General features: G+C 54.6%; 1 protein-coding gene across 1 annotated transcript; it reads right to left on the reverse strand.

Moving 5' to 3' along the window:
• Positions 1 to 352: 352 nt before the first annotated feature.
• GTF2H3 (general transcription factor IIH subunit 3) lies at positions 353 to 13,144 on the reverse strand. The gene is made up of 13 exons (XM_028527543.2): positions 12,985 to 13,144; positions 10,725 to 10,804; positions 10,305 to 10,411; positions 9,392 to 9,558; positions 7,145 to 7,207; positions 6,421 to 6,450; positions 6,252 to 6,280; positions 4,951 to 5,025; positions 4,224 to 4,277; positions 2,250 to 2,318; positions 1,822 to 1,957; positions 1,678 to 1,714; positions 353 to 1,591 (listed from the first exon to the last, which is right to left on the reverse strand). The coding sequence occupies exons 1-13, from the start codon at positions 12,995 to 12,997 to the stop codon at positions 1,522 to 1,524; spliced, it is 930 nt and encodes a 309-aa protein (XP_028383344.1). The 5' UTR covers positions 12,998 to 13,144; the 3' UTR covers positions 353 to 1,521.
• Positions 13,145 to 13,146: the final 2 nt, after the last annotated feature.

The raw sequence follows: 13,146 nt of genomic DNA on the forward strand, positions 1-13,146 counted from the left end.
TCTTCCTCCCTCCCTTCCCCTCTGTCTAAAAATAAATAAAATCTTTAAAAAATATATTGTCTGGTATTTGAAATAGTAAAAATTTATTTTATTGTAAAAATGTATATAAAGTAAACCACGAACACAACACAAACATGAAACAAGCAGAACTCAGACAGTATGTAAAACAGTTCCAGGGAATGAAAAATAACAGACACCTCGTCGGCTCGCTTGAACGTACCCGTCTTTTACACACACGCTGCTCCTCCCTGGGCTTAAAACAGGGACTTTCATTACACTTAATTGGGCTATAAAGTATTAAATGGTTTTTTAAAGGGCAGATTTTCATACTTAAGAATAAAGACTTGCAAAATTATTATCAAAATTTTTGTTTATTTAAGAAAATTATAAATCCAGAATACAAAATCCACCTGAAATCATCTAACCAAAGACCACTGAGTTACTTCAATGAGACTCAGTTTCTGAGATGGCATTAAGAGAAAATTTAAATCTTATTCATCTACAAAATCAAATACACAATTTGCCAACATACTTTTAAAAACAAACCAATCCAACCACTGTTCCTGAAAACCCTTCCTACGCTATTAAAGGACTTTTAATAACTTCAAGGTTACACAGAAAAATAGTTGTTATTGTTAAAACTACAAACAATTTGTCTTTTGAACTTATAGAAGTTTTCAATATTAAGTCCAAACTTTCTAAAGGACAGTTCTCCACTATCAAAGATTTTTGTCTTTTCCTCGGTTAGAAAGCAAAGGATTCAGTGTGCGGGCAGCACTTTACTATAAAGAAGCTATTTCACACACACACCCCGCCCCCGCCCCCCGCCCGGCCCCGAGAACTCCACTCTCACAACTGGACCCTAGTTTTCCCGGGAGAGCTCTTCACGCAACTGCTTTCAAAGAAAAAGTCGCCACTGGACTCCCGCACTCTCTTGCCTCGCTCACTTAAAACCGGATTTTGTACGGAGTCGGTGACGAACCGTTATTATTACTTGGCTCTCTTTGTCCAAACATGTACCGAGGTCACACATCGGAATGAAGAACCGCTAATATCTAAAGCCACACCGCAATGGGGACAGTAAGGGTTTCAGTTGCATGACTACTGCCACCGGTAACCGCTGACTCAGCTACAGCGCCCCCTACTGACTAACGCCATCGCTGCACTTTTCCTAACACTTCGAATTTCGCGTGTACCGTTTCACAGTGAGAACCTGGACCTGGGCAGTAACTCCGAAAGCCTGTCATCAGTCAGGGCAGACTGATGGGACAGTGATCAGCCCAGTAAGAAGAGTCACGAAGGTGTGCTTTCTCCCCCTCTCGGGACCAAAAGCGGTCTGAAAACACACTGGGGTACACAGACTGCAGAAGGGTTCCCGCCCACAACCCAGCCCAGAAGCACAGCGTGAGGACGGCTCCCCAGGCCTGCGTCCTGGAGGCACCCCCGCGCATGCCCGGAGCCCTCCGCAGCGCCTCCCCCGCACGGGGGCTGTGGGTGGCTCCAAAGGACGCGGCAGTTCCATCACGCAGACACTTTCAGCTTCTTCTTCTTGGCCTTCAGCACGGGAGGCAGCGAGATCTTGAAGGCAGTCCTGCAGTGACACGGGAGGAAAAGCCCGGTGACGCCCTGGCAGCTCCGCGGCGCGCGAGCCGGCCACCCCGCCTCAGAGGTACTTACTCGCAGGTGGTGCAGATGGGGCTGAAGTTGCAGAATACTGTGATTCAGAAATGGAAAAAAAAAATGAAAAACCAGGAGGGTTTAAAACCACATAGCCAAGGTTTCCTCCGACGTGGGAAAGAAAGACGCGGTCGGTGAACTTACTTGACAAGCACACAGAACAGACGTAGCCGATCTCAATGAGGTTTCGGTGGCAGAAGCACGCAGCCCGGTAGTCCACGTGCACGGGGGGCGGGAGGGTCAGCTGAGGCCTCTGGTCCTGATCAGGAAGAAAGACCCACTGCAAAGGGGGGGGGGGGCGTTTTTATTCACTCGGCAGTCCCACGGGCACCTCCACACACCCCTCGTGCAGGCAGCACTCCGGCAACATCCCCACCGCACTCTGCATGGGGCTCCCAGAGTTCAGACTCCCCAACAACGCCCAGCCTTCTGGGCGTCGTGAGCCCCAGGCCACCCCTTCGCTCCGTTCTCCCATCTGCCAGCACTAGCCATCGGGCTCCCACACGCCCCCCGTCCCCCCCAGCGCCCGGCTCTCCCGGCACACCGCGCCGGCCCTCCGCCGGCCCCCTCACCAGCAAGTACTGCAGCAGGGAGGGCATCTGCGGCACCTTCAGGTACACTCCCCCTGTGATGTCACACGCCTGCAAGACACACGGGGCTCTCTGCCAAAGCAGCACGTACTGAGCCTTTCCAGGGGCACGCGGGTCCCGCCAGCCACCTCCAGGTCCCGCAGGGGGAGAGGCCACGTGCAGGGGTGGACGGCAGGGCCTTCCCACAGTGGGCGAGGGCCAGAAACGCCCAGCTCCCGCCAAGAGGCCCACGCGTTTCTTGTTCCCCTTGGTCGCACCCACTCACTCTTGGAGACTGTAGGTGCCCTATCTTCTGCCTGCCTGCTACTGACAGGTTTTTGTTCGATCATGTTTATTCATTTTTGTTATATTTTTTTAATAACAACTCTGAGATCCAATTCGCTCTATTACTTGAAAAGTGTACAACTCTCTGGGTTTTAGTATACTCAGAGCTGTGCGACCATCACCAATACCCGGCTCCAGAACATTCTCATCACCCCACAAGGAAGGCCACACCCATTCCTCCTCCGGCCCCTGACGGCCGCTAACCCGCTCTCTGTGTCCAGGGACGTGCCCACTCCAGGCACTGCATGTAAATGGAATCTGATAGTATCTGTCCCTTCGTGTCCGGCATCTGTCACTCAGCATCATGTTCTCAAGGTCTGTCCGCACTGCAGCGGGCGTCAGAGCTTCATTCCTTGTCATGGCCGAGTCCCAGTCCACAGTGTGGACGGACCACATTTTGTTTACTCCTTCCTCTGCCGATGGACACTTGGGCTATTCCCACTTCATGGCTGTTATGAACAGTGCAGCTGTGAATATGCATAATTTTTTATTTTTTGTTTTTTTTTCCAACATGAATAATTTTTTAAGCTTGCACAATTTAATTTCCCCTGGATACATGCAGTTGCTGGGTCACAGGGCTATTCTGTGTTCCACGCTCTAAGGAAGTTTCAGGCTATTTCTCCAAGCAGCTGTCCTATTTCACGCCCAGTGGACGCCGTGGGCCCACCGTCAAGCTGAAGACACGGGAACGCTCCGGGGCCTTCCATGCGGGCGCACCCTCTGCTTGCCCCTCCCCCGCCCCCCATGCGCAGCCGTAACTGAGACTCAAGGTTTTCTGCAGTTTCGTGCTTTTAAATGATCTTTTAGCAAACAATATCTCTTATGGTCAAAATGCATTTGTCAAAAGTTTAGTAATTTCTTGATTCTTCATTTTCTCTTCCTTTCTGGGTAAAGTTGAATCCAATTTCCTACTTCCAACGTAAGAGCGACATCTGACAGTGCTTTCCGACAGACACACACACAAGCAACCCAAATAATCTTAAATTTCCTAGCTGCATAAAATGGAAATAAAATTTTAATAACGTATTTCCTTTAACTCGGTTTATCTAAAGCACTAGCAGTCTGACACGTAATCAACAAAGTCAGTAAGAAGACACTCCGCCCTGTTTCTCACAGGCAGTCCCTGAAATCCAGCGTGTATCTCACACTTACCGCACACCTGAGTTCGGACCAGACTCGTTCCCGAGCTCAGCGGCCGTGTGGCTGCCACGGGGGACGGCACACACCTGGAGTACGGTCCCATTTCCCTAAAATTCTTGGCTCAGGGGCTGGGTCTTCCATCTATGCCCATATCCGGAGAGATCTGGCATTCTGGTCACCTAACATTATCGACGACAGTCATTCTTGGCTGATGGGACTGGAAGGGATTTTTTAAAACCCTTTAAAAATACCTTGCTGTATCGTTTGAACTCATTCTAATGTGTGAACCACTTTTACAAAGTCAATCAAATCACTGTTTGAAACATAAATAGGAAGTCTGGCGGGACCAGAGGGCTGTGAGTTCTCCGATCCACGGCACCAGAGAGGCCCACCCCTGACAAGGTGCGAAGGCCGGTGAGAGGCACGTAGCAGCAGGGGGCGCACACACGGCATGTTCCTTACCACCGGCACCGAGCCCCCCCGAAGACACACCTGCTGGAGGAGTCCTGAGTCGGAGTCCAACACACAGGCGTCGATCAAAATATTCTGAAACGAATATTGCAAAGATGTTATGACGACGACAGCAATGACTACCTCACACCGATGACCTACTGTGTGCCACCCTCCACGCCTGAAACACGGCTCACTTAACACGCACGACCGCTCTGCAGGGGACGCGTGTGACTGGCATTCTGCAGCTGAGGCGTCCAGGCCCCGGACAGGCTGTGGTCCCGGAGGCCGGGAGGCACTGCCGCCAGCCCCGGCCTGCCTGTCCCCGAGGCCTGGGGTCTTGTCACTGCATCGTGCAGGCGCTCCAAGGGGGAGCAGGTTGCACGCGGCTACGGCATTTCAGGTTAACACTGAAGTCCTAAGTTCTCTGCTACGAGCGTGAACCCATCCAGGGACGCAGCAGACCGTGAGAAGCCAGGGGTTCTCGGCCTGGGGTCCAAGGGTGGGCTGAACAGGGCCGTAGAACACCCCGAAACTAAAGTGAACCGTTTCAGTGCCCGTTTTTTCTGGGGCTCATCGGATTCTCAAGGGGGCCAGGGCTCCAACTAGAGGAACAGCTGCATGAAGTATGGATTGCAGATCCCTAATCCCCGAACAAGGCTATGTAGTCAGAACCCCTCCCGAGGTAGATCACTCAGAAAGAGAGAAACCAGTTCCTTCACCGGGAAGCGAACGCCCCTGAGGAGGGCGGGCGGGCGGCGGGGCGCACCTGTTTCTGCGCGGCGAAGATGACGTTCATGAAGTTCATGTACTGCAGCGCGCTGTCCTCCGCCGCCTTGACCACCTGCGGACCACACCGCGTCAGCGCCCGCGGGCTCGTCCGCACGCACGCACGCGGCGGCACGCCGACGCGGGCTACAACCGCTGCTGCTGTCCTCGCGTGCCTGCCTCGTCACCGCCGTTGCCTAACACCTCTGCGTGGAACGATGCGCACGTGCTACCGCTCGAGAGGTAATCGATGTCCCCAGAGAGCGCCGTGGCGGGCACGTGCGCACACTCACACCCACGGCACTCACGCCCACAGCAGGACGACCCCCTCTCCAGTGTCTGCAGCCTGCTCGGGTGGCTCTAGCTCATCCCTCCTGCCGACGTCACGGACGCCCGCCGTTCACCAGCTACCCGCGGGGCACGTTTTCGGGTGCGCAACCCTGTTCCAGACCGCGCTGTGATGGCCACGCTCGGACGCCCCCTGCAGGACTCTCGGGGTAGCTCCTGCCTACGGAATCGGTGAGACCGCCCATTTCTCCCCCTCGACACCACAGGTGACCAGCCGCCCTCCAGACAGGCTGGGCACTGTATCCTCCCATCGGAGACTCGAGGGAGTATCCAACCCCCAATGCCACCGTCAACCCTGGAAAGGCCAGCTTTTTCATTTGTGCTGAGCGAGAAGCGCACAATGAAATGAATGTGTTTTCAAACATTAACTGACCATTCGCATTTCTCCTCTGGCAGACCGCTCATGATTGCTGTTTCTTTAGACTAACTTTGACTTGTAACCATTTATGAGAGGCCCAGGCTGGTGTGGCTCAGTGGATTGAACGCTGGCCCGCAGACTGAAAGGTCACTGGTTCAATTCTCAGTCAGGGCACATGTCTGGGGTGTGGGCCAGGTCTCCAGTTGGGGGCGCACAAGAGGCAACCGATTAATGTTTCTCTCACATATCTCTCCCTCTTGTTCTCCCTCCTTCCCCTCTCTCCCTAAAAATATAAATAAAATTAAAATTTATGAGAGCTTTTTACCTTTTTTTTAATCCTCACCTGAGAATATATCTATTGATTTTAGAGAGGGAGCAACCAAGAGGGAAGAGGGAGGGAGGGAAAAAGAAAGAGGGGGGGCACATTGTGAGATAGAAACATCAATTGACTGAATCCTGTACGTGCCCCGACCTGGAATCGAACTCGCAACTTTTTGGTGTACGGGATGCACGCCAACCAGCCAGGGCTCCCGCTAGGTTTTCTAATTGGCTATAACTGACATATAAACATAGTATTGATGTTTTTAGAAACTTACCAATATCCTTGACTTCATTTCCTGATTATCTATAAAGAGATAAAAACAGTTTACAATTTAACTGAATCTTATTAAATGTATCATAAGGTTTTCAAAACAATTTTGAACAGCCCACCAAGTTACAGTAGTAAAATAAGAATTAGTTTCATAGAAAAACGAAGGTTCCTACCTTTAACTTCCTTATTCATTCTATGAATGTCTTATTTTCATAGCATTAAGGAATTTAAAAATATTATTTAATTTCATAAATATTCATAGTAAACAGAGAAATAACCTCAAATTTTAGTTAAGTAAACCCAGCAACCACATAGTTGAGAAAAAAGTCCCATTTACTGTGATAAACACACAAAACAGAAGAGATCGGGGATTTCCAATGACCAACTGCAGTCACTGACCTCATAACCCGACCCAAGCATCTTTGTCCCCGAAAGTCACACCACCACCACCTGACCGCTCTGTGTGTGATTATCCACGACCTCCTAGACCCGGACCCTGGGCCCACAGGGGAACCACCACGTCTGTCACATGATGAGATGTCGAACTCGGGGACCACGCAGCAAGGGCCAGGCACGCCCCACAGGGCCAGGAACGGCCGTGTCGGGACCGAACGCTGCTCTGGGGGACGGAGGGGAGAACCGGCCCCCGGCCCGTCCCGACAGGCACTGAGGACGTGTCCTGAAGAGCCGTGAGCAGAAGGACTCGCCGGAGCGCCTGGCGGTGCCCCGTCCTCCCCGTTCCGCATTTTCACCGCATGTCCCAAAGACGTGTGACAGCCCCACTCCGGATCACTCGTGCCTCCCGCTCTCATGGGCACAAGACTCCGGGGAGCCCCGCAGGGGGAGAGGCACCCGCCCCGGCAGGCACCCTCTGCGCGGCCGCAGCACCAAGGATACAGCAGAGAGCTTTGGCGAGGGATCCTGCCAGCAGGGTTTCTGTGTGCTGGCCCTTTATGTCACCTGTGAACAACGGTGAAAAGATAAAAAAGAGAGGTTTCTTGCATTTTCTTGAATTAAAATGATTTTCAAACCAAAGCATTCTTCATGAATGAAATACAACACTTTCAAACTGGGTTTAAAAACAGCAGTTTGTTCTCAACAATGCTTAAATAGGCAGTTTTTAAAACATTTTAGGAACTGAAGAAATCCCGGTGGCCAGGGGTGGAGGAGGGGGGTGGGGCGGCGGGACCGAGTCCCAGCGTGGGAAGGGGATGAGCTCTGGGACGGACGGGCGGCGGTGACAGCTGCGAGACAATGAGCCACTCCTCCTGGCGCTGCACGTGCACTCGGAGGGGCTGAAACGGCAAACGTCATGCTGCGCGTGTTTCTCCATGACAGAAAGTGACAGAAAGTATCCTGGGGTTCCGTGGAAAGTTCACATGGGAGGGCCGGTGTGACTGCTGGCAGCCAGCACAGCACCCTGGGCGGGGTCCGGCCTCCCTGCCCGACTTTCCCACGGCCCCCGCCCCCGGCGGCCCTGGGAGAGCTGCCGGCCCTGGGAGAGCTGCCGGCCGGTTGGGACTGGGGAAACCTGTCCGCTGTGCAGGCAGCGACGAGTCTGCAACCTGCTCGCAGCCTTGGGTGAGAAATCCTCACTCTTAAGACACATCAAAATTGTAAAGCTGTGGCACACGGGGGCGGGGAGCCCAGACCGATACCTCACAGGACAGGGCCCACAGCTGATCGGGGAGCACGGACCCCCCACCTCCCGAGCTCGGGCCAGGGAAGGCCTTGAGCCCCACCCTGAGAAGCCGGGACGCTGAGCGGGACGTGCCCTGGAGGCCAGAGGTTCTGAGTGTGATTCTGGGCCCGGCTGTGGGAGCATGACCTGGGACCTGCACAGAAACACAAGTTCTGGGGACCACCCTAGACCCAAAGCATCAAAACCTGCAGAGTGGGGCCTGGCGCTTCCCTTCAACGGGCCCGCCAGGGGACCTGTTGTAAACAGCGTTCTTGACATACAACTTGCGGAACGTAAAACTCACTCCTTTAAGTACTCAAGACAATGATTTTAAGTACTACATCATTTTAGGGCATTCCCCTCGCCCCAAAAGATCTCGAGAGCCCATTCCCAGCCACTCCCTGCTCCTCCACAGCCCCGCAAACGCCCTTCTGTCCCTACAGAGTTGCCTCTCCCTGCCAGGGGATTCTGACATAGGCCACGCTCTGAAAAACACCGCGTGCAGGTAACAGGGACCCGGCAGCAGGCACCAGAGAAGGCCTTTCGGCCAGAGAGGAGCCGCTCTGGCCCCCAGGGGGAGGACGCTGGAGGCTGAGCGGAAGGACTCAAAAGGAAGAGACAGGTGCTACTCAGGAAGCTGGGACAAGACCTGCAGCAGTGGCCCTCACCTGGAGCAAGTGCGCCCTGCAGGGGGCATCTGGCCCCGTCTGCAGACACACGCGGTTGTCACGGCCGGGGGAATGAACGTGTGGCAGCCAGTGGCCGAGGCCAGGGACACTGCAGCGCACGGGGCGGCCCCCACCACAGAGAACGGCCCGGCCCGAACCTCTGCAGGACCGAGGTGCAGCTACAGCACAGGTAACGAGGGCCGGACTGTGAGAGTCCTTCAGAGGCTGCGGGATTTCAGAGCTGGTTTTACAGACTCTGGGAAATTCTGGGTGGGTGCGGGTGATGGAGACGGGGAGTGGACTGGGTGGGACCGAGGAGGAAGGAAACTGAAACGAACCCGGGGCCACAGGGGGCCACTGGGGGGCGACACAGGCACAGAAAAGGAAGACTGGGCCGGGGCAGAGGTCGGGGAGTGTCCACAGGGAAACAGTAAAGAGTGGGGGAGGACACACGGCAAAAGAAAACATAATGTGCAGAAGAAAAAATACTGTTTTTAAGGGACAAGGTAAAGGAAAAGTCAGAAAAAGAAAGGTCCAGAGAGGAGGAAAACCAGATGGACAGAAGTAAAAGACAAAGAGCGCATTTCAAGAAGCAGAGGCTGGGCCGCAGCACCCGGGGCTGCGGGGGCGGGTGGACGGAGCACAGGCCGTGCTGGAAATGACTGTGAACCGGAAGAGAGCAAGAAGCAAGTGGGGAGTGTCAGGAACCTCGAGTCTTTGGACTTAAAGCCTCCAGGACCCCTGCCTTCAACTGTTTGCAAAATAACCGTAAGGGGAAAAAAAAAAAACTCTTACTCTTGGTCATCAGATCTTTAATCTCTTCGACAATGACTTCATTTGCTGCTGTTAACAGCTCGTACTTCCCGTCTTTACTCCCCGAGGGGGTGAGCTCAGCAGGAGTCTTGCCAGGGTCCCCAAAGAAGTCTCCCAGGCTGCCATTCTTTCCAGGATACAAGAACCGGCTGGAACAGCAGGGAGAGAAAACCTAGTCACCCCGGGACTCGGGGCCCTCGCTGACACCCACGGGAGACTCAGCGGAGAAACAAACACAGACCACAGTAATCCTGGGCTCACGGGACTTTGTAACACATTTCATCTTTCTAAAAATGTTCAAAACAGGGGAGTTGGCAACCCGAGCCGACCACCACAGAACGCTGTAAGGACCCCCCTGTCCTCTGGAAGGCGGGAGGGAAGCCAGGAAGGCCGGGCTCCGTCTCCCCCAATGCTTCCTTCTCAGCGGGCAGTGGGGTGGGGGCGGTCTCACTCTGCTTCCTCAAGACACCTGGGAGATTCCCAGACACACCCCGGAAGCCCTGAGAGCAGTGAAACCCGCCTGCCAGGAGAGGCACGCCCGGAGCCCGGGGGAGAGCAGACCCCCACCTCCCTCTCACCCGCCCCTGGGGCAGACCCACGAGTAGGGCAGCGGGGGCAGCCTGGCCGATCCCATCGTTCTCCTTTGTGCCTGGAGCCGCCGGCTGAAGCCGCGTCAGGTCACAGTGCACGGCGTGCAACCCGACTGCGGGGCAGCTACGGGCTGTCGGCGCTCACCCTCTGGAGGCGTGCGTGCACGGACCCTGGGTGCCGTCGGCGCCGTCTACTCGCACAGAACAAACTGTTGCCACGCACAGTGGGACGGCACTGCGCACACGCTGACCGGCACGACCACCTCGAAGGGCGGAGACCGCGAGGGCCCTCCTGACGGTCCTACCTTTCCTGAATGTGACTGGCTATGACCGCGAGCTTGTTGGAACGGTTCATGAACAGGTGCGAGTTCCCCAGCACCATGACCGCGTCCATGCATTTTGATAAGGTGAACTGTTGAAGGAGGAAGACAGCAGAAAGGTAAAGCAGCTGTGCAAATACCTGCATGGGCTCTTAGTGCAGATCTCACTGACGTATTAATCACCCACTGCTAAACACCTGCCCAGGGGCTCCCTCCTCCAAAGCCATGAGCCAAAACACTTGAAAACTACAGTTTTCTAATTTTACTTATATGGGATCGTTTCTGTGTCAGGACGCTATCCCGCAGATATTTTCTGTGTAACGTTTAGGGGACAGCAAACACCACATCCTCTGTGATGAAACGACTCTTCTCAGAATCACCCAAGGCCTCCTCAAGCAGTCTTACCTGGGATCCCTTTAATGCTTGCTTTCCCCACCAAATCGGGTTGGTGTCAACTACGATAACTAGAAGGTTCAGTTCATCTTCTGAAAACATTAACAGAAATAAACACACATTAGCCCCGTGAAAGGGAATGCACGCTGACACCCCACGTGCCTTTTCCCGTGTCTGATCTGACGGCCGTGAGGTTAGCGGAAGGCCAAGTGCTCGTCAATGCCAGGAGTCTGCGGGCCCTCGGCAAGCCCCCGCCTGCCACCTGCACCGCTGCCCCGGCACCGCTGGAATGGAAACGGCTTTCTGTCTGTCTGTTCTGTCACCGCTTCTGCTTCTCCTCTGTTCCTAGCCTGCCACTCGCCACAGGGGATGTGTAGTAAGTATCTATTACGTGAACCCAAACACAATTGCATTTTAAATGCCTGGTCAGTGACAGAAGCACTGATTAACCAGCAGTAAGAACCACTAGTAGTAAAATGTTGTGGGGCAGGAGGGTTGCAGGGCTTAAAAGGAGGAATCAGGAATCAGTTTGGCCCTGACCACATCAAATCCCCTAGCAGCAAGGCAAGCTGTGTTTGGGAGCTGGTTTTAAAAGGCGAAAACCAACTCCCATGTGAAGAATATCTTCCTGGGAAAGAAACCAGGCTACACCCTCAACACGGAGTCGCCTAGCTTAACACATTCATTCACGCAACAGCCTTTACACCAAGCACCAGTGTGCAGTTGGGCACACTGCGTCCGAGCCCTCAGGAGCCTGCATTCTGACGCAGGAGACGCTGGAACCTGGAAGCACGTGCTCTTGTGAAAACCCAGGGTGCTCCTTTAACACTGGGAAGCGACCATGCCTTTCCTGCTCCCATACTCTCCTTCCTGCAGTTCGGTCTCCGGGCTTAGGATCATCCCCACCCCACCTCTGGTTTCTGCTCACACCTCCAAATCCCACTTAGTCTTCGGGGCCCCAAACCAGTGCCGCCTCCTTCTTCCGAAAGCCCCTCCCAGATCTTCCAACAGGTCCCAGCTCCCTGGTCTTGGGAGAGCAGGTATGCCCGCCTCCTCTTCACCCAGCCCAGCGCATGGAAGCCTACAACCCCACTCCACGCTGACAACCCAGCAAGGGTCATGTTATTGCCACCTTTCATCAATTACAAGATGTACCTCCCTTTTTCTTTTTGTTTACATTTCACAGTTGCTGAAATCAGATGGTATATGGCAATTAAGATGTGCAGTACTTTTTTTTAGTGGTATTTTAAATAAAAACACGTTTCATAATCAATATTGTTTTAGACTAGATGAAATACGGTATTCCCGTTTTGAGAATGGAAGTAACCTGCCTGAAGTCACATGCCTGCCAGCAAACAGCAAAGCCTATGCCCTGCTCTGAAGGCTGATCCTCCCGAAAGCCCCACGGCCGGCCCAGTGCTGCCACCCCACAGTGCTGACGCTCAGTACTGCTGCCTCCTTCCCAGTCGGCTGTGTTTCTCATCTCTCCCAACCCCCCCCCCCCACGAGACTGGGGACTCCTTACACACAGAGGATTTTCGTTAATCCTGCAAAGCACACCACCAAGTGCCCAGCACAGAAGCAGCACTGAAAATTGTGCTTCCCATAAATCTTACGCCTCTGGCCTTATTATCTACCCATCGGTCCACACCTCACAATTCTCAGGACACCCACTCCTTGCTGCTATCAGGAAGCCCGGGGGAAGAGACAGCACACAGTCTGCCAGGAGAGAGGTGTGTCCACACACACGCGGTGTCCCTCCCGTCCCTCTTTTCTTCAAGGAATCGGGCTCCACACCTGGTCGTTTAAGGTACGAGTGGCAGTCTCTCCACCTGCGCTCACCCCCCAGGGTCCCCGTTTCTGTCTCCCTGTGAAGTAGCCGCTCGACTCGCCACGGGGCGTCGGCACCGTCATCCGCCGATCTAAAGTGGTGCCTCCCCCACGAGCCCTCAACCGCAATCCGTCGCATCACCCCCATTACATGTTTGCATAGCTCTTGCTCCCCTTCAAAATCCTGGTCCGTCTCGCCCACTAGGCTGTGACCTCCCCGAGGCCCTGCCACGTCCTCTGCTGTGCTCCCCAGCGCAACCCGCGACTAGCGCCCGGCACACAGGAGGTGACCCCAAAAGATCTACTGCATGAAGACATTCGCTAGCCCCCTGAGGACCAGCCAGATTCCGCCCCGCCGCAAACACAAACCCCACGCGGCCAGGCCCGACCGGGCCCACTCCGTCCAGCCGCGGTGTCCGAGCCCCGCAGGCGCGACCCTCACCGTCGGAGGCCATGGCAGTGGGGTCGCCCAGAGCCGAGCCGCGGGCAATCAGGCGGGCATCCCGGATGCGGCGCTCACCGACTTCCGGCGCCGCCGACGGACGCGCTCGGCGGTTGGGCCCTCACCCGGCGCCGTCCCAGGCCCCGCCCCCAGAGCGCCGGA

The sequence above is a fragment of the Phyllostomus discolor genome, chromosome 13 (genome assembly GCF_004126475.2).
Source record: "Phyllostomus discolor isolate MPI-MPIP mPhyDis1 chromosome 13, mPhyDis1.pri.v3, whole genome shotgun sequence".
In the NCBI taxonomy this organism is placed as follows: domain Eukaryota; kingdom Metazoa; phylum Chordata; class Mammalia; order Chiroptera; family Phyllostomidae; genus Phyllostomus; species Phyllostomus discolor.